Below are 16546 nucleotides of genomic sequence, written 5' to 3' on the forward strand. Positions count from 1 at the left end.
TATGAAGTTATGGCTCTATTATGGAACAACGATGAAAAATACATCAGAGTCACACTGATGTTCACATCGAACTTAGATGAATGAGTAAATGGGAAGCTTCCTAACAGCATACAGGATACTATCGGGAAGTAACTCAAATCTAATTCTTAACTTTTAACATAAATACTAGTAACTGCAAAATGTCAGTAACAAAAAGTATGGAGCATTTCTTATCACACAGGATGAACGCAGTCTTTCATTTGTACTGATGTTGTAAGAAAGGCAATCAGCAGATAAAGGTAAAGGTCCATTGCAAAGCAGCACACCAGAGATCTGAGGTAACAGCCTCTCTAATACATCTCTTTCGCAATTACAGCTGAAGAACTCAACAGAAAACCTACATTTATTCCAGTTTAAATACTATTTACACAATGGCCATTCTAAGTTAAATATTAAATAAATATTTCACGACACTGAAATTTTAGAAAGCAGCATACAGGAATGGTAGAATGCCTACTGAAGTCCATATTAAGAAGTTCATGTGTTGGTATTAAAATAGAACACTGGTCCCTAACAACATGCACACTGAGTTTGCATCATTGTCTGACAAAGATACTGCCTGTATTGTCAGTTTCCAAAGTTTATTGAAGAGCAGTCAATTCTACATGATTTTTAAACAATTTCAACATCGTTGGGTAATAAGAACATACCCGTAAATAAGCCTAAACCACCATGATAGCAAATTTACACTATGAGCAGTCAGCCAGGGGCAGTACATGGTCTGCACAAATGATCCTAAATAGCTCTGCTCACACAGCTGTATTCAAAGTAATTGCTGAAGGAGGTAACAACAGAAAAAACCCCTATGCCCCTGGATCCAGCCATCTACTGTACAAGACAACTCAAGAAGCAAGTTGTATTTATACCCCTACCACACCTGTTGGGACAATCTTGGAAAAAATACCACAAAAATAACAGGCTCACCCAAAACATTCAGATAAAAAGGCAAAGAACCAGTAAATGTTAAATAGTTGTAGCTTAAAGTCAGACATAGGATATTTTTAGGATGATCTGATTTTTTAGTATTAAGGTGGCAAAGCTGCCTTTACTCCCCTGAATTATCTTTTGCATTGCAGCACTAGGAGTCAAAGCAAAGAGGCTGGCTTTTTTAAGCATTGTCTTTTCCTGCCCTTAAAACCAGTTATTTACTTGTACAGCAATTAGATACATTAAATATATGCTGTAAAATATTTTCTTCTATCTCGATGAGTACCACTGTATGTTATTTTAACGATTCATCTCTCAGACAGAGACTGTTTCACATCTTCACACGGCTGCCCTAAGCAAACACTCTGCTCATTGTATCGAAGTGCAATTGACTGCAGTCAACCAACCCGCAGAAAAATAGTTCAGCCGGGTGTGTGTTCTTTACTTCAATTAAACTCACACAGTTGGATGCCTACTGTTGCCAAAACAGTAATATAATTTATACATTATAGTCCAAACAGTAAAACTACACTAAAAGTCATTTAACAATATTTATAACACCATAAAATACAGTGTTAAAATATATGAACTGCAATATGTACCAAAATTATAAAATTTGTTTCTCATCATCAGTGATTAAAACCAGGATCATTGCTCTAGCTTCAATACTCACAACCCTGGTGACAGATTAGAATTCAAATCTTAATGATCAATTTACAATTAACAAGATAGAAGTGAAACAAATTAAACCAACCATTATATATAACGAGACCCAATGGATTCCCATTGTTCCCCTTAATTACAAAACGCAAATGACAAATACACAGTGGGCAGTGTTAAGCATTAATCCACAACCTAGAAACTCAGATAGTGACAATTGAAGAAAATTAATAAAAAAATAAAAGAAGAAATCAACAAAAGACTATGGTTTAAACACGCCTTTGCATACAAAAACCTTCTCAGACATTACCTTCTTTTTGCACGGTTTGAGGGGTTTATAATTTGTCTGAAGTTGTCTTCCTGATTTTTTTTTAATACTATCGAAGCGGTTAGGTTGTAAAAAAAATATATTACATCTATCAGAAAGCCTGCATTTAATACAAAAACATGCAACCCAGAGGTATCCCACTTAAGTAGTGAAAAGATGTAGTCATCAAAAACAAATTTGAAATGCCTTTCATTAGAAGTGGACCCTTTTCTTTCTAGAAGAAAAACATGAAGTTACTCTCATATCTCTTCTTAATAATAGTTTGATCTGCTTTTACTAATGTACATAAGACTTAAGCTATAACATCTTCCAAAAAAGATTTACTTTTTTTTTTAAATTATTTTTTTGAGCACAAAGGTACAGCATTCTATCCCAGAACTGCAGCTTCACACTGTATCACGAGAGAAGGAGTGTGGAGAGTGCCTTTTGGAGTGATGCTACTGAAAGCTAAAGAATTTCCATGAATTTTAAACCCAGTTTAAGCCATTTTCTGCATCTGATCTTCTTACCACATCATTCTTGAAGCATTCACTAAGTCACCACTTCAGACCATCTCCAGTTTCACCTTTCAGTTCTCCTTTTCATACACTTTTTCCCCGTACATATTTGTCCATTTCTTTTACTGCCTGCAACAGCTCCCACTCCAACGCAGGCAATCTCAAACCATTTTGGGGCCATTTCTCAAAACTTCCATAGTGTTTCTTGTGGAAAGTATACAACTTTATGGAGATCCAAGAGAGCTTCTTCTCCCCTTTCAGGTTCTTGACATAGTCAGCTAATGCTGCTAGGTGGAGAAACACTTGGCAATCTCTGGTATTTATTTTCAGAGAATAATGTGTTTTCACAGTATGTTTTCTGTCTTTCCTTTATCCTTTTACAGTTACTAGTCTGTGATTCTGAGCTCTAGCAACAAAGTCTGTGTGCATTTTTATTGCTGGAATAATGATATGGTTTGAATCTGTTTAGATTTCATATTACTTTAGCAGTGGAGCCCTGCTTTTTCAGAAGAAAAATTCTGTTTGCTTCTCTCTCAAACACCCATCACAACATTTGCAGGGGAAGATGGCTTATATTTCCTTAAGTTTCTAGTTTCTTCCCCGAATACTCATGGTGGGATTCATCTCCCAACTTCAGCTACTTAACAGCTAGTCAACACCTCTTATTCTGTGGAAAGTAGGATAGCCAGTGGAGGCAGTACCTGTGGAAAGCATCATCTACTTATATCAGTCCCCTTTGATCATCCCTGGAGACAGGATATTGGGATAAATGAGTTCTCCCCCTGAGTGAGTGTTGACCCTGTTGTTAGTTCAACGGGATAATTAAATCCACCCAGAAGAAGAAACCTATCTTGAAAACCAGTTTTATCTTTGCTGAATGCTTCTCTTACTTCACATAAGCCATACAAGAATCCTGCCTTTAACTGCCAAATTCATTTTGCATGAAATTTACAGAAGTCACAGAATACTACCTCACCATTTCAGCCTTTTTTGACAGTGCCCTTAATAAGACCTTGCAGAAAGTTTCAACAAAGTCTACTTTCATACTGAAAAATACGCAACATTAAATTAATGACGAGGAAGGAAAATGAGGCCTGGAACTGTAATAGTCCTGTCTTATAGAACTTAGTTTTTAAATAGTTACCTTCATACTTTCGCATTTATTAAACCAGTTATCGCTTCTAGTTTTTATTGTACTTCAGAATTTTTAATGGTTTTGTAACTTAGCCCTACAACTGATTTTAAATGAGAGAACCACATAATAATCAACAGCAGAATCAGAGCTTCAATGACAAGCAATTCTGACAACAAATTTTTCAGAGATAATTATTCAGTGTGTACTATTATGAATGGAGCTTTAAGTAAATAACTAAACCAACACATTACGGTTTTGAGAGCTTTAAATATTTACTAGTTTCAATACAGATTCAGATTAACTGGAACCGTAGTTCCACTAACAACTTTATACTTCTCATATTAAGAATAAGAACATTTGAAATAATATAGGAAGCAATTTTTACACTGGGAATTATCTAAAACCAAAAAGATTAAATTAATAGCCACAAACATCATCTGAAAAGTAGAAAATGAGAACCATCTTGGAAAAAAAACCCATCCATGTTAGTTTAATGACATGTATTATATTGAGAGGATGTGCAATATCTGGGACAAGATGAACAATAACAAATATTAAAAGTCAAATATAAAATAAGGAAGCATGTCAAAATAGTAAAGGGGGTAGGATAAGAAAATATACTAACCTGTATTTTTCTGACATTTGCTCCAACTTGCTAGCCAACAAACAACATTCTTTCTTTAATTTTGCTATGAATGTTTTCTGGGAGGTCAGCAATGAGTCCAGTTCGTTTACTAGAAATAATAAAATTAGGATACTAGAAAATTATTTTATAATTACATAAATATAAAGAGAATTTAGAAACTATTTAACATTCTTCTTTTGTTTAGGTATCAATGTTTTTGGTATGCTTTTTTATACTTCAGCTACATGCATATGGATTTATAACATCACCATTCACCAAGTAAAGTCTGTATGTCAGAATAAGCTAACCTAAAGCATTAAAGTGATGTGACCATCGAATCGAGTCTTGTGTGACAGGAATCCCTGTAAAAACGACATATCTCATCCAGTGGTTTTACTTTTCAGCTGGAAGGTTACTGATATTTCTGGGAGGAATAAAATTAGTAGCCTTAGCATCCTTTTGCTTGCTCACCTGGTGCAGAGAATATGCTAGTAATCCAAACATGCTGACTATAAAGTGCATTATTTTGTCCTTCTAGAAAGCAGTTATTTTATTTACAATGCCCTGTGCTTACTGTAATTTATGTTGTCTCTTATGATCAGATACCAGACTTATCCAGTTCTTATAAAATCATTTTCAGCTACTAATATCTTGGGCTACACCAAAACTCTTGACCTAGAAATAAAAAACCTTATTGTTCCAAGAGAAAGATAGTGCAAAATATTTTTTCTTGATTCCTACCTTTAAAATGACTCAGAGAAGTATAGAGAACTGCTACCCAAATTTCCTATAAACATGAAAGATCATAATACACAAGGGTTTCTTTATTTTCAACACTTCTTTATATTATTAGAGACATACTCAGCCTCAAAGTTGTTTCATTTTTATGTACTGGGATAATTAATACACCAGGAGGGTAAGTTACACATCTCTTGTGCAAAGTTACACTTGGTCATATGCAGATGTGCTGGCTAGAGCAGCAATTCTCTGATTCTGAGTGCTTCTTTTCTCTTACTGTGTAGGGAGTAGCTATAACATTTGTTTGCATTCCCTGAACACAAAATAAGGTCCTCAAGTACTGTGATAAGGCTGCAAAAAAGGAAAATAAATAAATAAATAAATAAATAAATAAATAAATGAATAAATAAATGAATAAATAAATGAATAAATAAATGAATAAATAAATGAATAAATAAATGGGAGGTGTAAATGTGCCTGCTTCTTCAGGTATTAATTGGCACTGCTAAGGAGTAACACAGGCTACTTCATTTTTCTGAAGATATTAGAAGACTGGTGAATAAGAATGCTATTTCTTTAAAGATATGAATACATCATGCTCCATAACAGCTGAAGCTTCTCCTCCTTTCTATGCTCAGAGGCTACCTCCCTAAAAATTATTTTTTGTTTATAATATGACCCTTTGTTAATTTTATTGGCATATCAAAATAACAAAAGGGTTTTTGTTTTGTTTTGTTTAGTAAAACCCATTTTTACTCACAGATTAAGGTTAGAAGCTATTGATCTGCTAAGTCAATACAATGGGGTCTCCTATTATGACAAACTGAAGTATGCAAGGGATTAAATATCTTTCTTATTGTTGGGAGGGGGCTCATACTAATGCTAAAAATGTTTGAGGCTGCAAAGATTAAATAAAGGAACATATCAATTTGGAGCCAGTGAATTACATCCAGCTGCGACAGTGAATTAAGAACCGATTAATGGCTAAAGCTTTTCTCCAGTTTGGATGCCGAAGCAAACTCATTAAGCTTTTAGAGTAGCTATAATGTGTGTACTGTGGGAACTGTTCAATGCTATTCAGGAGACTTTAACTGTAAGCTCAGAGCATTTCCCGCAGAGCTTCTGATGCTATTTTCTTTATATAACATGTGTGCCTGAAAATCCAGCCAAAAACAAGCCCTTTGTTTTTCTACTTTGTTGTGGTCTCTCTCAGCTTTACGTTTCTTGAACACAGGTAAATAAACTCATAATCCAGATGGTGCAACAGATGTGAGAGCAGCACTCTGAAATCAACAGACAGTGGGCAATACTTTCCATTTTCTCTTTTAAACGCTAACTAATATGTAATTCGGAATCTCCGGTGTAGTTAGCATCTGCTCCCTTCGGCCAGCCAAAGGTTACAGGTGTTCCTGATGTCATTTCACAGTAAGGCGTGGGCCTGGCTTGTGAGTGAGTGCCCAGGCTCTAATCTTTCCCTACCACCTACCAGTTTTCTCATGCTGGGCCTCCATTTGCTGCATCTTCTGTGTCAGCTCCTGCTCTCTTTGCTGGGCCTGAAGGGCTCGGGCCTTTGCTTGATTGCTAATGCTGCGCTGAATGCTCTCTTTCTCCAATCTATTAAAAAATATACATATAGGAAAAAAAAATGTAAATTTGATAAAATAAGGTAAAAAGGCAAAGCAGAATATTCAATTAAGAAAAACAAACCTCAAAATCTGACCAGGCTTTTCACAGGAATCATTTTTATCCCACTGCAGGTTAAGCAAGCTGACCTTTCTCTTACAATGTCAGAATTTCTCTAGTGACTAGTAGAAAATGAGTAAAAAAATATGACCTAATTCCTGAGTGAAAATAAGCCATTAAGACCATAATTTTTATTATTATTATTTTTTAATTTAAACACAACTTCTTTTTTGTAAGGAACCTCCCCAACATGCATTTTGCATTGAACAGACTATCTGTATTTTCTTTTAAATGCTATCTGTTTAATTCTGTAAGGAAACTCAGGGACCTGACCCTGAGATGGACTGGTTCCCAGTGAACCAGCAGGAGACAAGTCAATGGGAGCAATTGCCACAGTGCTCATAATTCAGCTACTCTAAAAGCCTAATGAGTTTTCTTAAGCAACCAAACAAGTTTTAACTATTAATTTATGTAAATAGGAGATGAATGCATCCATTACAATGCAGAAGCCTGTTAGTGCCACACAGGCCCAGCCCCTTGCAGCCCTTCTCACTGGGGGGCTGTACAGGAAGGTCTAAAGCACAGTACTATTATCGAAGTACACAGGCAAGAGAGCAATTTACTTGACCAGATATGCAAGATGGGGCAATCTACTCCTGAGGCAAAACAAATGCTAGACTACCACACTCCATTGAAGCATTTTATTTAATGCAAGCCAAGCAAAAACAGCATGGAAAATAAGAAACAAAAAAAAGATATATGCATATAAATTAGAAAAGGTCCTCAACCACAAATTTATATCTAGACTTCCCCAGAGGTCATAAATATTTTTCTGGTACATATTTGGAGCCAGATTCAAAATTTCACACATATGAGGACTGATTTCTAGATTTCAAAGGACATATATACACGCACAATTCTGCTCTGAAACTATGTTTTGTAGCTTACAGTAGATTTCAATGAAGTCCTGAAAATCTGTTGTTTTATTCTAGTGATAATTCCCATTTCAGGGGACTACAAAATAGAACACGGGCACAGATCATGTAAGGATAAAGCCACGTCTCATGTGGCTGCTGCACTTAACCTTTGGATCAGTGCCTAATAACCCATCCAAGATATTGCAATATCTCAGCATGACATACACAATGTTAAATCTTCTCTCTTAAATTTACCCCAAAGCAATACAAATGGTGGGTCACATTACACTAATTCCTGGTCCTGATGTTGCAAGCAGTACCTGAGGCAAAACTCCCTTTGAAATCACAGACAGCTTTTTCTGAGGTGGGACTGAGTGATTTGACAGAGATAATACACTTCAATAGCAGGAATATTATAGCTTTAAAAAAAACAAAGCACATTGTTCAAGGATATTTCAAGCATTCCTTTACACTTTATCACATCACTCTAAGAATTACCTTGTAAATATATTGGTACTAAGGAGCGATACTTACATCAGTTCCTAAGTATAAGCTCCAAACCTGGAAAACTTTAATATGAAAAAACATTTCATATTTGCTGGAGGGAAAATACATATATACATATAAACATATATAGAACATATATATATATATACACATATATAGGAAATATATATATATATATATACACACACACACATGTATCTAACAACCCCTTCCTTCCATTTCCAAATGTCTTTTGCCTTCAGATAGCTGTCATGACCCACAGACTGTTAAAAAAAAATGCACTAGCACCTCACATATCCCCCAGACACTTTCAGCAGCAGAAAGTGGCATTAACAGTATTTGTTTAATAGTAACTTTGCGTTGAGATGGCTGTTGGGAACTAAGTTGTCATCTGGAATGCAGCTAGCTGGCTGGCTCTAAACTACTGAGAGCTGAAGCTACCAAGATAAATCTGTACAGGTCTGTTTCTTATTGATAGGGTCCCTCCTGTCTAACAAGAACTCATGCTATTGGAGAGTTCAAAATGAATGGAGAACATCCTATTGCTAAGGGGATTCACCAAAAAAAGCAATGCACCTAGGCTACCTACTGTAAATGTAAACGAACAGGAGCTCAGAAACAGCGGATGCATAACAAGCCCCTTATATCTGAAGTGTACAGAGATGGGTGAAAATCAGTGACTTAATGTAATGCATACAAACCAGACTAGAAGAGTATGAAGATAGATGTAAGTCTTTAAGCAGAACGGTAGCTGATTAGTCTCAGTATTCTGGAGGCTAAGACATATCCAGTGTCAACAAAGACCAAGACCTGAGGTGCTTAGAGCTGCTGAGGAACAAAACACTTCTTGGAGTCAAAGTTATCTGAACTTAGTGGTTAATCACTCACAAACAGATCTGACACCCTCCCTGCCCCCTTACTTCGGTCTCTCTGCTCTCTTAAGTAAAATGTCCCAAATATATATAAATATGTATAGTTTTTTCCTTAAGGTATAAAATAATATACATAAAGCATGTATAAAAAGACCCAAGAAATTTTAGAACTACTGGTAGCGTTCCTGCTACAACCAGCAGATGAGGAAGGCAAAAGTCTTTGAAGGTTTAACAACGGCTACTTAGTTGCAATTACTCTGAGTTGCGAAAGAAAATGAGCTTGGTTTAAGAAAAATAAAAGCTTTTAACTCTATCTAGACAGTAAAATGTTAGGCTCCTCCAAGCACTAGAAGTTTTCTATTCCAATAGCTTCAACATTTCTCATATTGACGAAGGGAAAATGCAAAGACAGTGAAATGTAAAGTCCAGTTTTGATGACGCAAGTAAGATCAGAATCAGAAATGATAGCTTAAGATTAATTGTACCAGATTTTCTTTTAGAAGTGTCAACTATAGCTAACAATGAAAACAATAGAGAACAGGTGAGCTGCAGTCTGTTGTCCAACAGAATGAAAACACTGAAAACAGAAAGTAGCCAAAATTGAAGTTCTTTAACAGTATCCATTCTGAAACACTGAGTAAAAGCTAATGGATTTGGCCATTATATTGGCAATTTCCCTAAAGCAGAAGTACTAAACTCATAGTGATTTTCATTTTTTTTTTTGTGCCATGTAGTCAGAAGAAAGGAGACAAACTTAAGCTCTCCTCTACCGCTGTTCTGAACTACAAGCTTTCCACCATGATTTTCTTGGAGCACCAATTGCCCTGGGCCTGGTTATTGCTGTCAAGGGCAGACCACTTAGTTAACATGTTTCTAAATAATTCTTGCTTTCTAAATAATTCTTGACAAAACGAAGGCCACAATGAGCTGTAGCTCACACAACAGGAAGATAAAAAACAGGACTGACATAACTTGCAAGCCATAAAAAACCCTTGCTGAAAACCAAGTGAAAATTCACGTGATCTCCAGCTAAAATGTAAAGCACATTGGCTCAATTTGAGTCAGCAAAACAAGCAAAGAAACAAAACTTCCCTATCACTAGTAAATGAAAACTAGTTCACAGGTCCAGTTTTCACAGAAGACTATGTTTATCCAAGTAAAGGGAAAAAAGAATTTAACTATTAGTGATGTGGAAGTCTAATTTCACCAATAAATTGATTTTTTGCCTACAAAAGAACAAAACTTAGATTGATACGACTTTGAATTTCAAAGTGCAATTTAGTAGTAAATAAGTCTGCACAAATTTTGCTTTGCCAGGAGTAAAAAACCAAATTAAGGGAACACAAGATGAATCACAGCACAGAATTAGGCCTTTGACTCTGGAAGTTGCCAGTAAGCCTCGTCACAAAGCAACTACGATGTTGAAACAACCATGCTCCCTATATTGATGGTTTGATTTTTCCATGAGATCCGCTATGTGGCATTTTGTAAAAAGCTAATGGATCCATTAGTAAGGACTATGAACTTAAGTGAACAAATTAAAATACTCCAACAATTATGTAAGTTCTGCAGCACATAAGGGGTTATCATAATCTTATTTCTGACATCTTCATTTCTTGCTAATTAAATATTTAATTACAAAATCTTGTAGGCTTCTATATATATGTATATATATATTATTTATTTTTTTTTAAACTGGAGTTCATAAACTGTTAAAGAGTAGCTGGCAGTACTGCATTATCGTACCAAATGCTTACGATACCAGAACAACTAGGAATGCTGGTCTCCATAACAGCCAGTTCCAGACACCGCAGCAAAAGGCACAGTGGAACCTAGTACTTCTCCTACATGCCTAGTGGTCAAGCATGAATTGAACCCATTCCCAGGTAACCAGCAGCCAACAAGTCCAGCACTGTGAACTACTGCACAGCAAATACTGTCCTAAGATGGGCAGCACAAAACTGAGGACTCCCTTAGCTTGTCAAGAATTTTTGACAATACTCAGAAGTTTGTGCTACCCATTTATCAAATGGAAGAACAGTTTAGAGAAGGTACTTAAGCACTGAATTCCTACAAAATTCTTTACAAAACAATTGGCCTGCGGACAACTAAAATCAATTGAAATGAAAGGACCTGAAAATCTGTGTGTACTGGAAACTTCAAGGATCACAGCCAACAGCTCAGGATACAAAGGTTCAGAAGTTTTTTATACAGTCTATTTCGCAAGCTTTCCATGACACAAGTCTAACAGACTGTCCTAATAAGCATAACAAGCAGCTTTCTGAACCATCTCCTTACAGGCTGCTCATATTCTTCCAGCTACAGGTATCAAGAGAAGAACAGAAAATCAGACGACAACCTTGCTCTTCTTTCAGGCAACAAAACATGCAGAGTAAAAAAAAAAAGAAAAAAGAAAAAAGAAAATCTGAAACAAGAGGTTACAGTGTCTATGTGTATTTCCTATTATGTGGAATATTAGAAAAATATAGTTCCTACTACAATAACAGAAAGCATTCAAGTAGTAATAAAGGTCATAGATGAAGGTATATAAAATAAAATAATTGTTTGCTTCACAATACTTAACAAATTTCTTCTTTATGTGCTCCATATGCAACTTTATGACATACAAAGAAGGATAAGGATTTTTTTTTTCTGATGAGAAGAGAAACCTTAACAGTTGGTTCTAAAATAATAAAAGAAACTCAAAAGTATCAAGAAGCCATTCTTCCAAGGTTTAGTCTTAAATTAATTTCTAGTAACACAAAACAACTTTGAAAACTGCCTTCAGATGGGTCTCCCAGTTGATCATCACTACAGTATTCTATCAGGTTATTTATTTTATAATGGAGAGCATAACTCTATAAACTTGTTATCTGAAGTTTTAGTGTTCCAAATAATTAAGGTAAGGAAATACAACACAATAAGATTCCAAATTCTGCAGATAAAGAAGTAAATGTTGGTTTTAAATATAGTCACGACATAAAGTTATTTATTACCATATCTTAAAAAGTTACAAGTAAGTACGTAACATGCTCATATTTTAGGGTCTGGTAAGTAATAAGACTTAGAATTTTAAGAAAAATACCTTTCTCTTCAGTCAAGCTTCTAGAAACCTTTTGTTTAGTGCTCATTGGTTATCTTCTTTTATAAGGTCTACCTATTATCATCATCTAATTGATCCCTGTTAATACTGAGGACTGCTATGACTGAAGACACAGCTGGGCAGTGTGTTTCATGTTCTCCTCTTATGAAACAATGTAAATTTTGTATTTTCTCTCCATTTTATTTTATTTTTTTCCAATAGATGTATTGATTTTTCCCTACTTGTGTAAACTCCCCACGCTGTGTTTGGGCTGGCCAGATTTTATGGTGCTCAGTTCTCTTACAGGGCAGAAGGACAGACATGACAGGGATATTTCTGATATCCAAAAAAAAAAGGAAAAAAAAAAAAAAAAAAAAAAAAGATGTTTGCATGCATGCAAGTGGAAGAATTATATAGAAATGACTTGTAAAAGCGTCATGATCAGGTCACTTTTTCAAATCCCTCCAAGAAGCTGAAAAATTGCTCTTCCTGTATCCCATTGTGGGAATTACCCACTGAGTTGCTCTTTCTGTCTGTTTCTGGGAGCTGACCGGATGCTGATTCTGGAGCTGGCTGCCAGGTCTTCTCAGTGGAAAGCTCAAGTTTCTGGAATCTGCCCCAGCCAGCACACTGTGTTTCATGAGCTTCAGTACAAGCAACATTTGTACGGTCACATTTTGCAGAGATTCAGTTAATACTTTAGTTGGTAAAACCAGAGGAATGCTTGATTTTTAAGAATGCAAACAGTCTTATTTGTGAGAAGTGATGCTTATGAGATTTTTGTTTTTACAATAAAAGACGCCTACTTAAATTCATTGGTAGATACAGAGACCTTTGTAAAACAATGAAGTATCAGAGTTTTCTTCTCATAAGTATGTGAAGAAGAAGTTACTGAAAGCAATTACAAAAGTTATGCCTTAAGATAAGCATTTAAAAGTGGTATGAAATTCAACATTCAAATCTATTAAACTTTTCAAATAAAGACCTGCAAGAGAAGAAGACAGTATGGAAATCACTATAAAGTAGAAACATCTTAAAAGTAGGTTTATGAACGAAACAAAATTTTTCACTATCCTATATGAGACAAGCAACCAGAAAAGACAACCCTCCCCAGGTACTCTTACTTCACAAAAACATCTTGAACCTAAGGAACATTTTTGGGGGAGAAAGCAAGTCATGACAAAGCTCTGTCTATATTTCCAACTTTCTCAAGAGAATAGATAGAAATATTTGATAACCTTACTTACAACTATTTTCCCCACAACGCGAATAATATAATATGTCCTATAAATCCATTCCCTTTCCCGGAATCCAAATAATTTAAACCTTGTTATACAACATTCTGCTTATTCTGAGAATTTCAGTTTTGCTGAGATGGAAACTTAGTGCGTACGCCTTCCTTGTTTCCACTGCATTTTTTTCTCCCTGTTTCCTCTACTTGAAATATATTTACAGCAGCTGGAAAGTGCTTATAACTCCTATAGATGTTTGTACTTTATGTAGTATACAGTATTATAAGTTCTACAAAAAAAAAATAAAATGCAAAGTCCAGACTGTGATTTTGACCTTTAAGTCCTGTCAGAGGCATCAGAATATGTTATTAGTTAATGACTGCAAATGAAAAGAACTCTATTTTTTATTATTTACTATGCTTGAAAACTACTTCAAAACTTACCGCTAACTATAATAGAGATAATGATGATGGGCAAGTAAAAGATGAAAAGTTTTAAGGGAATATGAATTGAGAAACACAGAGCATTATTTCTACAAAAGCTTATACAGTATGAAGAAGTTTTAAAACCATTAGTTTCAAAATTCGCACTACTGGTGCTCCACCTATTGCTATGTACTGGATCTATTAACAAAATGAAAAGACTGCATTTCTCACTGGTGTTAAAATCAACATAAAATACATAATTTTCAAATAAATAATCTATAACAATACTCCATTACTTTAGTGTTTTTCCTTCAAAGGATATACACTGAAAAATGCTAGTTTCTCAATGTAGACTGTAACTCCTTTTAAGTTTGGGTATTTCAATGTATGCCAAGCCACAGCTAAACATTAACTTGCCTTCTCATTCACTGCTAGGAAAGAAAGAAAAGTTTCTTTATCTGGAACATCCACAAGCTTTGCCTGCAAGATACACACCTTGCATTCAATCTGTAAATGGTGTTACCATCAGACTGGGAATTACTTGGCTGATAAGACCACAAAGGAACATGCAATTAAGTACAGCATAGAAGATTCACAGGAAGATACTACACGAGAAGAAGTGGTTTTAGTCAAGCCAGTGCATAGCACTAAGCACTTCACAGTATTGTGCTCTTTTCTACAAAATATTCTTTCCTTCTTTGCTCTTTGTTCCACAAGCCAGTTTCAAAGATGGCTTAAGGTTGAAATGTTTGCTTCACATAGATTTTTACTTCATACACAGTTACATAAATTATTTTCTTTATACTTAAAATGTATATCTATATATATTTGTTTTGTTTTGTTTTTTACTTATTGCTGTTCCTAATTTTGGTACCAGCAGTCTCTTATGATATGGTTTTGTAACAGTTTTAAGCCAATCTAAGGCAACATTGCCAGTTTAAGGTGCGTTCTTTTTGTCCTCTGATGATCAGCATTCATACAAATTCTCCAGGAGCAAATAATTGTTTTTCAAAAGAATCCCTGAACTCCCTGATCACACAGTTGCTGGTATTAACCTAAACAAGGGCCTGGAGATGTGTGGGTATGTGGCCAAGCAAAGCCACATGTTATTCACTCCAGGGAATTGCCTTTTCAGTAGCAGCACAGACTTAGACTACATCAGAACCATTGTAAATCTGTACACCAAGGCTCAGCTTGTTGATACAGTACATCCAGACTTCAAGCTCCTACTGTTGAATCAAAAAATGATGCAGCTAAATGATGCAGAGATCTGATTTGCTATGAATGCAGTCTGTCATTTTTAATTTGTTTAGAAAAAAAAAAAAATCCAGTGATTTTGGTACACTAATTTTATACCAGCAAGCTTTGTGCTGAATCAGGTATCATCTGTCCCCCTGCAGCTGGCATAAAGTCAGCATAAGCAGCGCATTGCATGCTCTGGCTAATTCAGAAGAAAAGTGACTGTGCAGCCACACCTGATCCGCATCAGATCAGCACAGTTGAATGATCCAGTAGATCACAGATGCACTCTGAATGCCTGCTGAACAGCCACCTCAAATTTTTCAGACATTCTGTTTGGGCAGAGACACAACTTCCAGTCAAGCTACCATATTAGCCACAGGTCTGATGCTCTGAAGCTGTTAACTCTCCCCGTCTACTGCTGAAGTTAAGAACTGAGGAACATTACTCTCTGCTTCAAATGAACAGCCTGGGAAGAAGTAGAACTTCACACAATGATCAGTTCCTCATGAAGACAATCTGAAGGATAACTTTTATTGTTAAGACATTTAATCTAGGGCAAGCTAGACTTCTCCTCCATTCTACAGCAAAATACCACACATTCCAGCAATCTGACAATGCTGTGACCAAAAAGCAAGATCAAGTAAATATTATGCTAATCCTACATTATACTTGATGTTGACTTGCTTTGATGTAACAGAAACATACCGATAAAAAACATGTCTATATGCCCACATATCACAGGAACTAGGTACAGACAGATGAGTCAAAAGACAAAAATCCAGCCTTATGGATCCTTCATTGTGGCATAATTTTGGTGTCATCCTGACTGAAACACTGCACATTAATATTAGAAATAATGGACAAGTAGGATACTAGTCAAGGGTTGGTTAGTTGTTTTCTATTTTAGTCTGGTTATTAATCTCTTCTTTATGCTGTCAAGATTTAAGGAGAAACATGTTTCAGTAGCAACTTTAAAACTGAACTCACAAATTACTACCGTTATGTTAAGTGCTAGATATCCCACTGTGCAGTTTTGCTTTGTGAATTTTTACCTTCTTCCATGCACACTTTTAGCCACTGATCGCACAGCCTTTCAGTGTTTTCTGCCTTTTCCTTTAAATAAACTGGCTCTGGCTCCTTCCATCTGGTTCCCCTTCCGTCAGCAACCCTGCACCTGTTCACACCTCCTCTCCTGTTGGATTCCACTGAACATTTCCTCCTCTGCCAGGGCTATTCTGGCACTCGCAACCTTTCTGTCATTCAATCCATCTGTCAGAAGTGAACTTTGTTTACCGCAAGCTTCTGCTTTCTTCTTCAAGAAGCAAAGCCCCTCAAGGTCATTGTCAAATGAACTGTCGGTGTGGATTTAAATCCACTTCTGCTAACCAGCAGAAGATGAAGTTCTCTATTTATGAAGATCAGTCTAGGGTTTAAGAGAAATAATATAAAAGTAAAATAAGATACTTTAGTCATTTATTAACTCCAGCAGCTAATATGCTTTTCTTCATGTATGTATGCCTCCCTGCAAAGACTGGAATAATCCCTGAGAAGACCTTGCAAAGCTATATGAAGAAGTGAAAAAGGAAAAAATATGACAATAAATATAATAAATGATTTTGATTCATTTTAACACTGTG

The 16546-nt window shown here is 35.7% G+C and overlaps 1 protein-coding gene across 3 annotated transcripts in view; it reads right to left on the reverse strand.

The window, feature by feature from the left end:
• Positions 1-16546, reverse strand: part of SDCCAG8 (SHH signaling and ciliogenesis regulator SDCCAG8) — a 97868-nt gene that overhangs the window by 37087 nt on the left and 44235 nt on the right. For all 3 annotated transcript variants that reach the window (XM_015857643.2, XM_015857638.2, XM_015857637.2), the window contains 2 exons: positions 6436-6563; positions 4212-4320 (listed from right to left, as the gene is read on the reverse strand). In XM_015857643.2, coding sequence (XP_015713129.1) covers positions 4212-4320; positions 6436-6563 — 237 coding nt within the window. The remainder of the gene's footprint in view (positions 1-4211; positions 4321-6435; positions 6564-16546) is intronic.

The sequence above is a fragment of the Coturnix japonica genome, chromosome 3 (genome assembly GCF_001577835.2).
Source record: "Coturnix japonica isolate 7356 chromosome 3, Coturnix japonica 2.1, whole genome shotgun sequence".
NCBI classification, from domain to species: Eukaryota; Metazoa; Chordata; class Aves; order Galliformes; family Phasianidae; genus Coturnix; species Coturnix japonica.